The sequence below is a fragment of the Drosophila ficusphila genome, unplaced genomic scaffold (assembly GCF_018152265.1).
Source record: "Drosophila ficusphila isolate 14025-0441.05 unplaced genomic scaffold, ASM1815226v1 contig_636, whole genome shotgun sequence".
Taxonomy (NCBI): Eukaryota; Metazoa; Arthropoda; class Insecta; order Diptera; family Drosophilidae; genus Drosophila; species Drosophila ficusphila.
This window is the reverse complement of record NW_025064569.1, coordinates 3,834,964-3,851,254: the sequence shown is the minus strand read 5'-3', so window position 1 is coordinate 3,851,254 and position 16,291 is coordinate 3,834,964. Positions and strand designations below refer to the sequence as shown.

The window sequence follows — 16,291 nt, the reverse complement described above, 5'->3', positions numbered from 1 at the left end:
GTCACGGTCTTCTGCCCCAGAAGCTCGGAAAGAGAAAATGAGGAACTCCTCACGATGCTTGGGCGACAGAACAGGCTGGAGACGGATGCCTGGAGAGTGGTCTCCCGGAGGAACGATGGAGGCGGAGCTCTCCTTGTCATCGGGATCGACCAGCTCACCCGAGACGAGATCGTAGCTAGAGGGCATCAGCTCAACTTTAGGTACGGTACCGTCTCGGTGAGTGGGCTGAGAAAGGCGGCAAAGATGGCCGCAACAGAAAGAGCGCCCTCTGGTTCCCCAGATGGCAAAGTGGAGGTCGCGGAATCCCTCGACGAGCCACAGGAGCCTATGGGTACAGAGGAGGACCCTGGCGCCGTTACAGACGTGAGGAATGAGGATGAGAAGCATCCTACGCCCTCCGACAATAACGACGAAATGGAGGCTGACGTCACTCTGACGGATGGCAGTGGAGGGGAACACCCGCCCCCTTCACCAAAGATGGAGCATCCGCTCCAATGATGGCTGCACACAGCAGCTCGAGGCTAGCCCAGGTGAACCTACACCGAGCCAAGGCGGCATCAGCCGTCTCGGGCTAGCTCTCATACAGGAGCCTTGGTGCAATCAGGGCATTAAAGGCCTGTACACCAAGGAATCAAAGGTAATATGCGACCAACGGGGTGCACACCCAAGAGCATGCATATTAATAAAAAAAATATCAATTATAATATCTTTTCAGAGTTCCTAAGCAGTGACTGTGTCGCGGTAACTGTGAGCGGCGCAGGAAGGTTACCAGCGATCGCCATAGCATCGGCGTATTTTGCTGGGGATGCAGCATGCCCACCACCGGAAATCATCGGACTCGTGGAATTCTGCAGGAGGAAGAAGATGCCCCTAATCATCGGGTGTGACGCCAATGCACATCACGTGATATGGGGAAGCACCGATGTCAACAACAGAGGTGAGCAGCTAATAGAATTTATTGTAAATAGTAACCTAGAAATCGGTAATGTCGGGTCCACACCGACATTCATTACTAGAGTAAGAGAGGAGGTCCTAGACATAACTCTTATGAGCAGGTCTCTAGGACCACTTATTAAGAACTGGCAGGTGTCGCCAGAGGAATCAATGTCGGACCACCGAATCATTAGATTTGAATTAGACTTCACCACCGCTAGGGACGCCCCCAAAAGGAATCCCAAGAAAACAAACTGGGATCGGTTCAAGTCCTCTCTTGAGCTCGATCTCTCTAACGAACCGTCAGGTATACCCAGACATTCTTTAGTATTGGATCAGGCAGTGGATAACCTCTGCAAGAAGATAACCAATGCGTTCGAGGAACGTTGTCGTCTTGGCAGACGGAAAGCAGATAGAGACGCCCCATGGTGGAATGACAACCTGGAACGGCTCCGAATCTCCACCCGCCGGCTCTTCAACAGAGCAAAAACGAGCGAGGATAACTGGAGACAATATAAACAAAGCCTGACGCTCTATAACAAAGAGATCAGGAAGGCCAAACGGAAGAACTACAAAGACTTATGTGAGGCAATCAGCACAGCCCATGAAGGGGCCAGATTGCACAAGGCTAGGGCCAAAGTTGCACCAGAAAGTAACCTAGCCCTGAGGAAATGTGACAACTCTTACACTTCCGACGACAGGGATAAACTAGCTTTACTCTTTGAAACACACTTCCCCGGGAGCTCATCCCTGATGGAAGATACGGCCAACCAAATGGAGGCAACGTCCACTCCAAGATATCTCAGACCAAGCGCAGAGGACTGGGCAATTGCCAAGTCTTTAGTCTCCCCGGAGAGACTTAAATGGGCAATTGGGACCTTCCAACCATTTAAGTCCCCTGGTCTGGATGGTATCTCTCCATCATTCCTGCAGCAGGGACTGGACGTACTCCTAACCCGCTTAAGGAGACTGATGCTAAGCAGCCTAGCAATTGGACACATCCCAAATGCGTGGCGTAGAGCTAGGGTGGTCTTCATCCCCAAAGCAGGGAAGAAAGACATCACCAACCCAAAGTCCTTCAGACCTATCAGCTTAACTTCGTTTTGCCTTAAAAAGTTAGAAAAGCTGGTAGACCACCATATTAGGAGCACAGTTCTTAAGGACTGTCCGCTGCAACCCACGCAGCACGCATACAGGGCAGGTCGTTCAAAAGACACTGCACTGTACCAACTTTGTCACACTCTTGAAGGGGCAGTGGACAACAAAGAAGTTGCAATCTGCGCCTTTCTGGATATAGAGGGAGCCTTTGACAACGCGTCGCATGATGCTGTCTTAGCGGCCCTCGCCAGAAGGAATATAGACGCGACAACAAGAAGGTGGATTGGAGCCTTGTTAAGCTCCAGGCAGGCAATGGCGACCATTGGCAACTGCACAATGACCGTTGCCACAAGCAGAGGATGTCCGCAAGGAGGAGTTTTGTCTCCTTTACTGTGGAGCCTACTAGTAGATGAACTACTAAGGAAACTCGCCGACAGAGGAGAACAATGCCAGGGCTATGCCGATGACATAGTAATAGTAGCCAAAGGGAAATTTCAAGAAACGCTTTGCGATATTGTCCAACTCGGACTTAACCTCAACCCCGCAAAAACAGTCAGTGTTCTTTTTACAAAAAAGTACAAACTAAAGAAGATGAGACAGAGCTACACCCGTAGCAATAAGCCGGGAAGTTAAGTACCTCGGATTTACCTTCGACAGGAGGCTAACGTTTGCAACCCATATGCAAAAGACAGTGGATAAGTGCCTCAGGGCTCTTTTCACCTGTCGGAAAATTGCAGGGAAATCTTGGGGGACCTCACCCCAAATTATCAGATGGTTATACCTTATAATTGTGAGGCCAATACTCACATATGGGGCAGTAGCCTGGGGTAAAAAGAGCTAGGCTCGTTACCGCACAGAGACAGCTCCAAAGGCTGCAAAGACTGGCATGCATATGTATGACAGGAGCAATGAGAACCTGCCCCACTGCGGCACTGGAAGTTCTCATGGAACTCACTCCGCTACACTGCGTAGTAGAATTACAACGGAAGGCCACCCTACTAAGAATCACTTCTTGTGGTAATGGCAGTGACCGCATCCTCAGCTCTAGGGATGCTGCAAAACTACTAGTCGAATTTCCCCTGAGTTCACACCCCAGGGACGAAATGACAGTAGAATTCATCTTCGAAAAGAATTTCTCTGCTCATCTGAGCAACAAGAAAGAATGGACCACCATGAAGGAAGTACACTCCATGGCGAGTCACACTATAGCGTGGTATACGGACGGGTCTCTAACACACCAAGGCACTGGCCTTGGCGTAGTAGGACCACGAATCAAGTACCATGAATCGTTAGGCCAATACACCAGCATATTCCAAGCTGAAGTTTGCGCCATAGGACGGTGTGCAGAGCTCAATATGAAGCGTGGGTACACAAACAAGGACATTGTGATCCTCTCGGACAGTCGAGCGGCAATTACTGCACTATGCAGAAATAGAATCACCTCGAAGCTGGTTCGAGAAGTAAGAACAAAGCTGAACCTTCTGGGCAGCAAGAACAGGCTGTCATTAAGATGGATTCCAGGACACAAAGACATATCCGGGAATGAACTAGCCGACAGGCTAGCAAAACTAGGGGCGGAACGACCCCTTATAGGACCCGAGCCTTACTGTGGCATAGGCAGACACACAGTCAAAGATTACCTAAGAACGGAAGAGGTACATATGAGGCAAGCCTGCTGGGTAGACACCACAGGCCAAAGACAAGCCAAAACCCTCATCGTCAATTATGACATGAAGAGGGTTAAGAAACTTATACTACTAGGGAAGAGATCACTTAGGATAGTTACCGGCTTACTAACCGGACATTGCAAACTAAGGAGACACCTATTTAATATAGGGATTACAAACAGGAAAACATGCAGATTCTGTGATAGCGAGGATGAAACCTCCATACACATAATATCAGATTGCCCAGCACTAAGTAGCCTAAGGAGCAGAGCCCTCGGGTCCAGGTTCCTTACACTTGGGACCTCCGGAAGCATCGACCCGATAAAGCTCCTTAACCTTATCGAAGGAGCCGGGTTGATGGGTGAGCTCTAAGCTCAGATAGGGGGTACAATAGATCCAGTTGGGTCGAAGTAACCTTCCCCCCCCTAATAATAATAATAACAACCATATTCTGGTTCTGGACCAGCGTTTGCATGGTCGTTTTCATAAATGACATGAACTCCATCATACTTGGTTTCATGGTTAACATCATCAGTTTCCAAATTGCTTTGTGGCTGGACTGGGACTTGCTTAGCGTTTTCTGAGTGTGGCTGGAGTGGATTTTCCATACCCGTTCGTAGAGCATCAGCGTAGGAGACGCCGTTGGTGGTACTGAGCGGACCGAAAGTTGATCTAGCTGCCTTGGCGAAAAATACGTCTGGCGTAGTTTTTGATTTAAAACACACATTTTGTGTATTTTGTTGACGCGTAGCTTTCGCTTGTCGCATGCGACTCTTCAGCTGCTTGTAGACCAGACAGCCTCTGTAGTTTGCTGTATGGTTTCCTCCGCAGTTCCCACATTTTTTGTATGGGGGTCTTCTTTGTTAGCAGGACAGTGTGCGGAATTGTGGAAGTCTCCGCAGACTACACAGACTGACCAAAGTGTGCAGTATGTCCTGGTGTGTCCAAACTCCTGACCATTTGTGCATTGCACTGGGCCGTTCCGTTTGTGTGGTTCTTCGACTGGGATCCTCCGATGCAGTAAGAACTGCAGCTTGTAGATCGGGTGCACTTCATTTTTCTTTAGGGTTTTGCAATCTGGCTCGAGCTCGACCCTAAAGAGTGGTTGCGGCTTTTTATTTTTGTTGAAAATATTGCTAACATTCTTAGCCTTGTCCCTTGTCTTTAAGGGCTTCTAGTATCTCAGAGGAGGCGACGTCGGGTTCGATTCCTTTTAGTACTACTTGTAGCCCTTTGCTGCTTTTTAGTTGGTAGGTATAAAAATTCTTTTTTGTTTCTTCCAGGTATTTGGACACAGCTCGGAAGTATTTTTCATACTTCGTTTCAAAACTTTAGTTTCGTGGATGTTCCCTTTAATAAGCGGAACAATATGAACATTTCCATCCCCGACCAGCGCAACAATTTTGTTGACCAGGACGTTTGAGCTTTTTTCCCTAATATAAATAGGTGGGGGCTTTGGTTTCTTTTGAGTCACTTGCTCCGGCTCAGCTTGGCTCTCACCATCTGCTAAGAGGGAAAATCTGTTGCTGTTGTTGGAAGTTTGGTTTGGTTTGGATTGTACGGTTTATCTTTGGTTTGTTACCAACCGTGTTTTGCGGGCTAAGCTTACGCTTTATCTGGATGTAGCGATCCATACCGGTCTGTATGGCCGGAACCGCTTGTTGCAGTTTGCGATGGAGCCGTTGAATCCGTTTTCGCAATAGTGGTCGTTGCTTTAGTTGTTTCCGTTACTTTTGCCGAGGTAGCAGAAATTAAATCACTGCTTGTTGTTGGTGCGTCTCGCATAGAAGCCGGTGGTGGTGGGGTCTGGTTTTATTTTTAAAATTACTATTGTATTGTAAAAAATTAAAACCCCTTTGTCCACGGTTTTACTCTTACCTGTGGAAATTCCTCGTATTTTTTCCCCACGCATGTTTTTTTTACTGCATCCTTGAACTCCTGATTTGATATTTTTCCATCCTAAAAAGATAAATTAAAACAATCTATTTAGTTTATATTACTTAATATAACATTTTGGAAAGCGGATGATATGAGTTCACAGAGTGGCAGATTAATACACTAAGTAACAGCACCTAAAAGGGATAGGGAATTAAGGATTAAAAAAAGAGAACTCAATATTTTATAGATAAAGGAATCAAATGACACAAAGCTGAAATGTATATCTTTGTTTTTTTTTTTTTGTAAGCACTTTCATAACTGGCTTGTTTATTTAAAAGCGCTAAACTTTAATAAATGACAGCAGTAACATGATCCCTGGTTACTGGTACATGCCTCGCACCCTTACTATGCGCGCGCGAAGCGAATTGACGCTCGTTAGAGTCGTTGGTCGGCGCACGCCCTGAGACCGAGCGCGCGGACCGTGCATGATGATCTTGAATATTCTATAACTCAAAAACTACTTTTGATACCATTCTGAAATTTTAGTATGTTCATCAGAAGAATTTGAAGGATTTATTGTGATAAAAAAAAAACGAAAATAAAAATTGTCCAAGTTGGAGAAAATTTAATTTGCTATAAACATTTGAACTTTTTGTGGTGAAAAATTGTTTAAACAAATCATTTCACGAAAGTTTTGCTAAGAAGAAGGAAGGATGAAATTTTTACTTCCTATAGATTTTTTTCTGCGACGTACGGTTATCGAGTTATTGGGGCTGTAAAACGCGACTGTCATCAATAAAAAGGAAGTTCATCAAAAATTCAAAAAATCATAACTTCGTCAAAAAATTTTTCTGAGCCATATAAAAAAATACGTGTCGATTTATTTTTGATAAAAAGCATGAAAAAAAAATATCTTATCGAATTTCCCAATATCGACTGCAAATCTGATATGGAATCACCCATACATTCTTTATCAGCATCACGATCTGAATTGAAACACGTCTGTCCGTCGTCCGTCTGTCCGTCTGTCTGTTTCTCTTTAAACTAGTCTCTCAGTTTCAAAGCTATCTTGCTGAAACTTTCCCAAAAGTTGTGTAGGTTTTGCACGCAGTATATAAGTCGGAACGGGCCAGATCGGAGGACTATAGATAGCTCCCATACGAGAGAATGAAATAAAAAATTCTCACTCCGTTGTTTTTGATCAGATTTTTTTTTTTTTTTTTGATAAAGCTTTGCTTTGTTTATTGAATCTTCTCCTTACGGGACTAACAATAAGTGTATCAAATCATATACTATAAGCTTACTATCAGTCATATAGACTGGCGCAGTAAAAATGGCCCTGAAAAATTATGGCTGAGTTGGAAGGTCGCTACGTTGTAGGCGTGTTCTTCTGGAGACCCAAGCCAGATCCCTTGCGAGAGGATTTGGGTGTGCTGAGAGTTTTTCTTTGTATGACGCTTTTTTCTTCTCTATTTCATCTTTTACTGCGAAATGCCAAGGTCCCTGTGAATGTTTTGTTTTCGAATATACCATGGTGCCCCAGTGATAGTTCTCAGGATCTTTGCTTGAGCGGGCTTTATGATGTCTATGTTAGTTTTGCTCGTGTTCCCCCAGAGCTGGGAGCCATACGTTCAGATTGGATTAGGAGTGGAGTTGTAGAGCAGTACCTTGTAGTCCAGACACATGGGCGATCGGGCGTTTATAATCCAGTGGAGGCTGCTGGGTTTTAGTTTTAGATGTAGTTTCTTGCATTCGATGTGTGTACGCCATGTTAGGCGTCTATCGAGGTGGACGCCGAGATACGTTACTTCGTTGACTTGGGGGATTTGTGTGCTATTCAAGTAGATCGGAGAGCATGATTGTCTGTTGAGAGTAAACGTTACGTGCTTACACTTCTGTTCGTTTATTTTGATACGCCAGTCGGATAGCCACTTCTCTACTACCGTGAGGTGGTTGGCTAATTGGGATGTTGCACGGACTGGGCATCTGGAGCGGCTGAGTATCGCAGTATCGTCAGCGAAGGTGGATGTTAGTAGTCGGACGCTCGTGGGAATATCCGCTGTGTAAAGGACAAATAGAGTAGGTCCAAGTGCGCTTCCTTGTGGGACTCCAGCTTCGATTTTATAGTTTTCGGATATTGTTATGTTGCACCTCACTGTGAAGACTCTGTTATAGAGATACGACTCGAGTAATTTATGAGTGTATCCGGGAAAGTGTGTTTTGATTTGCATAAGACCGTTGAGCCAGACGCGATCGAATGCTTGATATACGTTGAGGAATATCGCGCTGCAGTATTCTCTATGTTCGAAGGCTGTGCGAATCTCTGATGTTATTTTATTTACTTTGAGGCCAAATTGATGGGCTGGGATAATGTTATGAGCTTCCATATATGGTAATATGCGTATTAGAAGGCATTTTTTCGAACAGTTTGGACAGGCATGATAAAAGACTTATTGGTCTGTAAGAGGATGGAATCGTGTGATCTTTTCCGGGCCTCGGTATCATTATAATTATTGACTTTTTCCATTTTTTTGGGTAGTAGCCAAGACTTATGATCCCATTGAAGAGTTTACAGATGACCTCAATAGCACAGTTTTTAAGTTCAATTATAATTTTTGGAGTTACAGTAGAATCCTGTTACAACGACTCCGCTTATAGTGTCCGTCCGGGTTTTGCGACGAAAGCTCAATGGTTTGGTTGGTCCCCATACAAACTTATATGAAAGGGCCTCCGCTTAGAGCGTTTCCGCTTTTAGCGACAAACCGCTTATACGAACGAAATTTTTCAAGAAAATTGAAAAATTTTACCGGATATTGCGTCGTGCAGAAAAAAAATACATTGCAATAGTGCCCAATTTAAGCATCAAAACACGCTGTTAGAAATGTATGTATTTATTAGTGATCGGCACCTTTGCTTGTGTGCGTAGCAGCGACACGAAGGATCTTACACTGTCACTATTCTTTGTTAGTTTTAGCTGTCGCCTTAACAACGTTGATGCGAGAGAGAGAGAGAGAGAGTCGAAGTGCAATGCCGACGTCACACTGTGTGTGCAGACCTCATAGCCTTTTCCATGAGATGTCCCGTTATAATTCTAGTTTTTTCTGTTTTTTCCCGAGTAAAACTAAAAGCGTAAATTTGGCAAATGCAAAAGATGCAATAAAAGCTCACTCAGTTTTTAGTATTATGAGAAACCCATGCTTTTGAATAAAATTTTTTAAATTTTTTGTTTTAATTAAAAAACTAATTTGATTTATTTTAAAAACCTATTACGAAGACGGCAACCATAAATAAACAAAAAAACGTTTTTTTGTTCCTTGCGTCTTCCGGGTATAACGACGAAAAATCGTCGGTCCCTTGAAAGTTGCTATAACCGGGTCTACTGTATTTGGTCACCGCCGGGAGCCTTTTTCGGTTTTAGCCTCCGGATGACTTTGGTGATCTCATTCGGTCGAAACGATGGTATTGTAGATTCGTTTTCAGTTTGGATTTCAGGTAGAACAAAAGGACTTGCGGCGGGATTTTTGGGTCTGTCTGTGTCGCTGCGCGCCCAGCCACCTGAAAAATTTCTTATCGGGGAGACGGTTTCAGCCGGGGAGCTTAGATTTGGGTGAGCCCTCCACAAAGGATGCTTTGCACTAGTTGGAGAGAGTTTCTCGATATATCTCAGTTGTGCGTTTTCGGCATCTTGCTTCAGAACCCGGTTTAGTTTGCGGGTGGCTTCATTTCGACGTTGCTTTGAGCATGGCGATCTGCTGGTTTGCCACGCCCGTCGCAGACGCCGTTTTTTTCAGACCTAGCTGTTCAATTTGCAGGTTGGTTTTGAACTACTTTATTTGCACATCATGTCGTTGTGGTGTTGAGATCCTGGCTGCTGTGACGAGTACCTCTTCCAGGGCGGCGGTAGAGCAGTCGATGTCCGCTTCGATTTTCACAATCCTCCCTTGAAATCAATTTTTGTCCATCGAAAAAATTTGTCATGGCCAAAAACAGATGGTAATCGCTGGGGCAATGTCCGGACTATAAGGTGGATACATTAACACTTCCCAACCAAGCTCCCGTAGCTTGTGACCCCTCACCAAAGATGTATGGGGCCTGGCGTTGTCATAATGGAACACAACGCCCTTACGATTCACATTGGCTGGCCGCTTCTGTTCAAATGCAATCTTCAATCGCTCCAGTTGTTCACAGTAGAGGTCAGAATTGATGGTTTGGCCATAGGGCAACACTTTATAATGAATAATTGCTCTGATATCCCACCATACACTCAGCAACACCTTCTGAGCCGTCAGTCCTGGCTTTGCCACCGTTTGAGACGACTCACTCGTTTTATGTTGTCATATGTGATCTATTTTTCATCACAAGTCACTAACCGATCAAGAAATGAGTCGAGTTTATAACGGTGCAACAAAGATTCGCAGATTGATACATCGAGCTTTTTTGTTAAATTTTTCGACTTTAAATGCCTATGGACGGTTTCTGAGCTTAGTTGCAGCTCCTCTGCGATGGTTCTAATAGTCACATGACGATCTCGATCAACTATTTCCATGATTTTATCCGTATCAACGGTCACTGGTCGCCCGGAAGGCTTGGGTGTTTCGGTATCAAAATTGCCACTTCGGAATCGCCTAAACCACTGTTAGGCGGTTTGAATCGAAAGTTTGTTAACTCCTAAGACAGCAATAATCTGTCTGCGAGATTCCGCAGCAGTTTTTCCGTGTGCGAAATAAAATTTCAAAATTGCCCAAATTTCTGCGTTTGTGAACTCCATTTCAATCAATTGTAATTTGTTAACGTGGAAGCTCATGAAAACAAACTACATGTTATTTTAAAGGTGATGCCAATTCCATTCAAACGATATACAGCATTGCCAGATACGATTATATTTGACTTTACAAGCGAAGCGCTAAATTTGAATGTGAAAACCGGTATGTCATTACCAAACAACCTAATATAATACCAAAACATCGACGACGATTTTTCTTTGATATTTTTATAACTTCAATGATTGTTTTTATTACATCTGTGTGATATAGTCGTGCAATTTTCATGAAATTGATTTCGAAATTTAAGAGTCCTTTAAAAAACCTAATATAAAACTTAATCAAAAACAATGACATGAAACATAATTTCCATTAATTTTATATAGTTTTTCGATCTTTGGGGGGACCGTGGCCCAGCAGGTAGAGCGCTGACCTCCGGTCCGGAAGGCCCATGTTCGAGTCCCAGGCTCCCCGAGAAAAAGAAACGGTCTCTTTTTCCAAATCTCTACCACTTCTATGCTCTTTCGCTCACTTAACATTAGTAACAAATTTCGGCTCCCCGGACCCGCACACCCCCTCGTCCACGTTACTATGGACCCAACAATAGAACTTTTCGTCAATCCTAGATGGCGCCAGGTGGCAACCCCACCGCTAGGATAAGTCGCTACTGGCTTATCACCAGTACGATCGAAAACCAATGATAAATGAATCCTCTTCAAAGTTGTAGAGGCTCTATGCTCCCGGGTGGAGTTAAAGAATGTAATTTTTTTTTCGATCTTTCCTATGGAAACTATATGGTAGAGAGGAAATAAATAGATATTTCCAAAATCCTGGTTGTGTGGTAAAAAACTATAGCGTTTTAATTTTCTGTTTTTATAATATTTCATAAACATTTTAATATTTTATAAACATTTTCGATTTTTCTTTTGGCATTTATATGATCCAATTTAATTTGTAACTGAGGAAAGCACAATTTGCGAAAAATCATGCCTGTTTGATGAAGAACAATTAAAAGTATAATAATTTCAGTCAAAAGTTTGCAGCGCATTGAAAGTAACTTCTCAGACCGTTTAATGTATATATGTACATATATTCATAATCAGAACATGATCTAGATGTGTACGTCTGTCAGCCTGTCCCTGTATCTGTCTCTATATGTTTCTGTATAAGCTAATCTCTCAGTTTTAAAGATACCTCAAGGAAACTTTTCCAAAAATTGTGTAGTCAGTATTTAAGAAGTTAATCCAGTTGCAATTTTGAAAAAATCAAAATTTTTTTTGCCTTTTTTAAACGTATATACATACAGTAGTGGACACGAGTTTAGCACACTATGCAATCCCCATTTTTGAACTCCAATTTCACCTTTCCCCAAAAATTTTTCGGCGAATTTTTTTATGTACGTTTGCTCTATTAATAGGACAACATGCACCGTTAATTTTGTCCCATTCGCTTTTATCGTTTTCCTTTACCAAGCCTCTGAACCTAAATACCTCGAAATCAGGCTGGACACCAGTTTAGCACACTCTTCAAATTTTTAGTTTTTAACAACGGCGGTCTCTTTTTTTTTTGGTTAAAGTTAACTCATAATTTTTGTTATCATTAGAGAGTATAAAAAGATGTGTTTGCAATCCCACCAGCTTCTAAGTGCTTAAAAGGACAGCAGGAAGTCATCCAGACTCTTAAATCAGCTGGAAAAACGATTTCACAAAAATTGCGTTAAAATGCTATGTTAGCATGTGTTTGTCAGTGTGATGAGGTAGTAACTCAGTTTATATGCGATTTTTGGTATGTCGAGTAGTATTTAAGAGGATGAAAAACAGATGTTGGCCGATTCTCAGACCTACTCGGTATAGCCGTTTCGGAGGGGTATGGTAAGGGGCCGTCCATAAACCTCGTGACGCTAATTTTGGCTTTTTTGCCAATAGCGTTGGAAAGTAAAGTCACCGATAAATTGGAAGAAGCCTTAAATTTTGATATGATCGAACCAGTATTGGGCCCGAGGGCTTGGATATCGCCAGTTGTGATTGCGTTTAAGGACGACGGGGATATCCGGGTATGTTTGAACATGAGACGCGCAAACAAAGCAATACAACGAGAAAACTACCCGTTGCCAAGGTCCGAAACGTTTATGACCAAGCTGAAAGGTGCCAAGTATTTTTCGCGACTCGATTTAAAAAGCGCTTACCGTCAACTGGAGCTGACCGAATCCAGCCGAGAAATTACTACCTTCATAACGCGTGATAATATTTGGGAACAATATTGAGGAACATGACAAATCGCTCGCCAAAGGTAAGGGAATATTTCGAGCCTATAATGTAGCACTATATGAGAAAAAATGTGTATTTCGAGTACAGAAATTGAAATTTCTAGGTTACATCCTCTCGAACAAGGGGATCGAAGTTGACCCCGAGAAAGTGAAGGTGATTACAACGTTTAGAGCGCCCAAAAAATAAAGAAGAGGTACGCAGCTTTCTCGGTTTAGTCACATACAATGGGAAATTTGTATCTTATCTGGCGGATAATACAGAGCCTTTGACGTAATTACTGAAAAGCCATGAAACGTTCTGTTGGGGCAAGCCACAGGAAGAAGCATCCCAAAATCTTTCCATAGTTCCAATGCTGTCATACTTTGACCTGCAGGATAAAACGTGTTTAATCGCAGATGACAGCCCAGTGGCCTTGGGAGCAGTGTTGGTGCAATTTAATAAATCGAATACTGCACGCATAATATCGTTTGCTAGTAAGAGTTTGTCGTCGGTGGAAAAAAAATTCACAATCAGAAAAAGAAAGTCTGGCATTGGTGTGGGCTGTGGAGAAATTTTTTTATTATTTAGCGGGATTACTGTTTGATCTTATAATTCAGTCTTTCCCAAAGTGGGTGATAACACCCCCTTGTGGGCGCTGCAGGTCTCAAGGGGGGCGGTAAGAGACCCAGAACTTGCGACCTAAGCGCAGTTGTATGTTACCTACTGCGCTCAGGTTTCAGGTTGCGAGTTATAGTTAAAGTTTCGTTTAGAATTCTCCGTTAATATACAGATATAGGTCACAATAATTAATTAATTTCATTTAAAGTTATAGTGATTTTTAAATAGGTGAAAAAAGGGAGGCGCTAAAAAATATTTATTCTCAAAGTGGGCAGTAGACAAAATAAGTTTGGGAACCACCATTTTTAAACCAACTTCGCGACCTCCGGCCAGGATTGAAAGATGGTTGCTGCGAATACAATCTTACTGATTCCGCGTAGTATATAAGGCAGGAAAGGAGAATATTGCCGTCTCACTATCAAGACTTTGCGAAGTAACCGATACAGACCCTTGCCATCAAATTCGCCCCAATGAAAAGGCATCCGTTCCCGAATGGACCCTGGAGATGCTTAGCGACCGATCTTTTGGGCCCTTTACCAAATGGTGAGAATGTACTCGTACTAATCGAGTATTACTCGCGGTATATGGAGTTCAAACTCATCAAGTCGATATCATCGAAAATTATTATTGAGGAAATGGAAGAGATCTTATCCAGATTGGGATTCCCGGAAACAGAGTGATAAGGGACAAAATTCCTGGCATATAGAACCCCGTTGACGAAACGGTTGATTCAGAAGAGAAAGACAGGGACGTCTGGAAGAAAGAGAAAGGGAAAGAGTTAGCAGACAACGCTAGGAAAGCGGGAGTGATCGATATAAAAGTGGGTGACAAAGTTCTCCTAAAAAACGTGGTATTGCCGCATAAGCTGACGCCAACATTCGATACGACAACATATGAAGTAACTAATCAAGAGGGAAATGTTGTTCAAATTTCTGGTGGTGGTAGGTCGTACACCAGGAATGTAAGCCATTTGAAAAATATCATTGGCGCAGACTCATCGAAGTCGTCTAATTCGGTGAGCCCCGATGTTGAGATGTCTCCCTTAGCTATTTCGTTACAGTCGGTTGCCGAAACTCTGACACCACAGGAAACTCCGGCATCAAAGGCCTTTCTGACCCGAACGACAACTTGAAGCTCCGTCTGGAGAAAAAAGAAGGGGTGTGGAGATCCGTATCGGCAGCGAAGAGCGACGGCATAGATGAAAGTGACGCGCTCTCTCAAAGAAATAGACTTAAGCATTAATGTACACACAGCACAATTAAATTAGAGTAGTTACTAATAAAAAAGTGAATCAAAGACCGTAATTGTGAATTGTTATTTATACCTACAACAACATTACCAACGATCTGCTCATAACAACAACGACCAGCATTATGCCATCGTTTGAGACGGTGACATCGACACCAGCGGCGACAACAACCACATGAACTGCACTCTCTGTTTCGTCAACCCTTACTGACAAGCTAGCCAATACCCAACCCAAAAATACTAAAAATTTTAACGGATCGTTAATTCAAACAGGAATTGATCGGTACGTGCAAATTAAAAGAAAATGAAGTGTACAAGCAGCGAAAAAAAACAAATGAATCAAAAGCCACCAAGAAAATTGAAGCCCTTGTACCAGAAAATTCGCTAACAAGAAATCGGTTTTCTATTCTGAGTGAGCCAAAAGAAGTTAATACCGCGCAAAACCCTCAGGCCAAGCAACTTAGGCCAGCACCAATAAAAAAAATAACTTATCAAATCAGAGCAAACAGTTTCTGTTAACCCTCAGCGCACACACTGGGTGAATTTCACCCAGCGCGATTTTTCGGCGGTTCGGCGTTTAAAAATGGAATGTAGACCCCCTTTTTCGCGTTTTTACATGTGACATATCATTGTTTTCATAGAAAAGGCGCCAATATGCTGAATTCGAATTGTCTTCGGCCCTTGTGAAGCCATTTCTGGCTAGGAGATTGTTGTTACCATCGTTGCAAATGCAATTGCGGTTGCAAATTGAACAATGCGTAAACTACGAAGATAGGCCTGAAATGGACGACCCAAAAGACTTTTCACTTGTGAACAAAATGTCTAAACACAAAAAACAAAGAATTTGAGCCAAAAAAGGAATTACTCTATACCACACTTTACCCGCAACAACGAAAAAATTGACAAATTTTTAAATGACTAAAAATATACTTTTTGGAGCGTACGGTTAAACTGCCATTAAAATCTGAAATTTCGTACCCTGAACTCTCGAAAAAATGCTTTCTTTTGTAGACTGATCACTTTTTTCATTTTAATAACAATTATTGAAAAAAAGTAACTTTTTTATGAACACCAATCAGTTTTTTACGAATTAAGGTATGAAAAATTGATTTTACAACTTCACAGCTTATACCATAATATTCTTGAGAAAATTCTCCATATTACAAAAAAAAGTTTTTGAAAATCGGACAATTACAAGTAAAGTTATTAACGGGCAAAGTCGAATGGGTGAAAATCCCCCAGTGTGTGCGTTGTGTTAAAAAACGGAGGTGTGTGCGCTGAGGGTTAAATCCAAAAAAAGGGGTTACATAAAACAAAAATACAAGTGGACAACGAACAAGACTATCGATCTGTTGCCAAACACCTTGACAGCGGAAAAATAAGTTACTACACCTACCAACTTAAAAGTTGCAAAGGACTACAAGTAGTTATAAAAGGCATCAAAGCAACAGTCCCTATTTATGAGATCATAGCTGGACTTAAATATCTGCTGCACCGTAGGATCACCGTTGATGAGCCCCACAAGCGGAATGGGCCTGTGAAATGTATGAATTGTCAGGAATACGGTCATATGAAGACTTACTGCACTCTATATGCAGTCTGCGTTGCCTGCGGAGATGCACACTCAACTGAGGCCTGCCCAATAAACTAGGAGAACCGTTCTGCCAAAAAATATAGTGATTGTGGGGGAAACCACACTGAAAATTACAGAGGTTGTCCTGTCTACAAAGAGTTAAAAGTTGATTGGCCAACATATAACTGCAGCTCGAAATCCTGTAACCCGAAACATTTCTCCATTTATATCAACGACCACGATCCCGGGAGTCTCTTTTGCACAGGCTTT

General features: G+C 42.7%; 1 protein-coding gene across 1 annotated transcript in view; it reads right to left on the bottom strand.

Moving 5' to 3' along the window:
* The window catches only part of LOC108101730 (sarcoplasmic calcium-binding protein, alpha-B and -A chains), a 71,179-nt gene that overhangs the window by 38,261 nt on the left and 16,627 nt on the right, over window positions 1-16,291 (bottom strand). Inside the window, exon 4 of the mRNA XM_043208743.1 lies at window positions 5,577-5,657. Within this exon, the coding sequence (XP_043064678.1) occupies window positions 5,577-5,657 (81 nt within the window). The remainder of the gene's footprint in view (window positions 1-5,576; window positions 5,658-16,291) is intronic.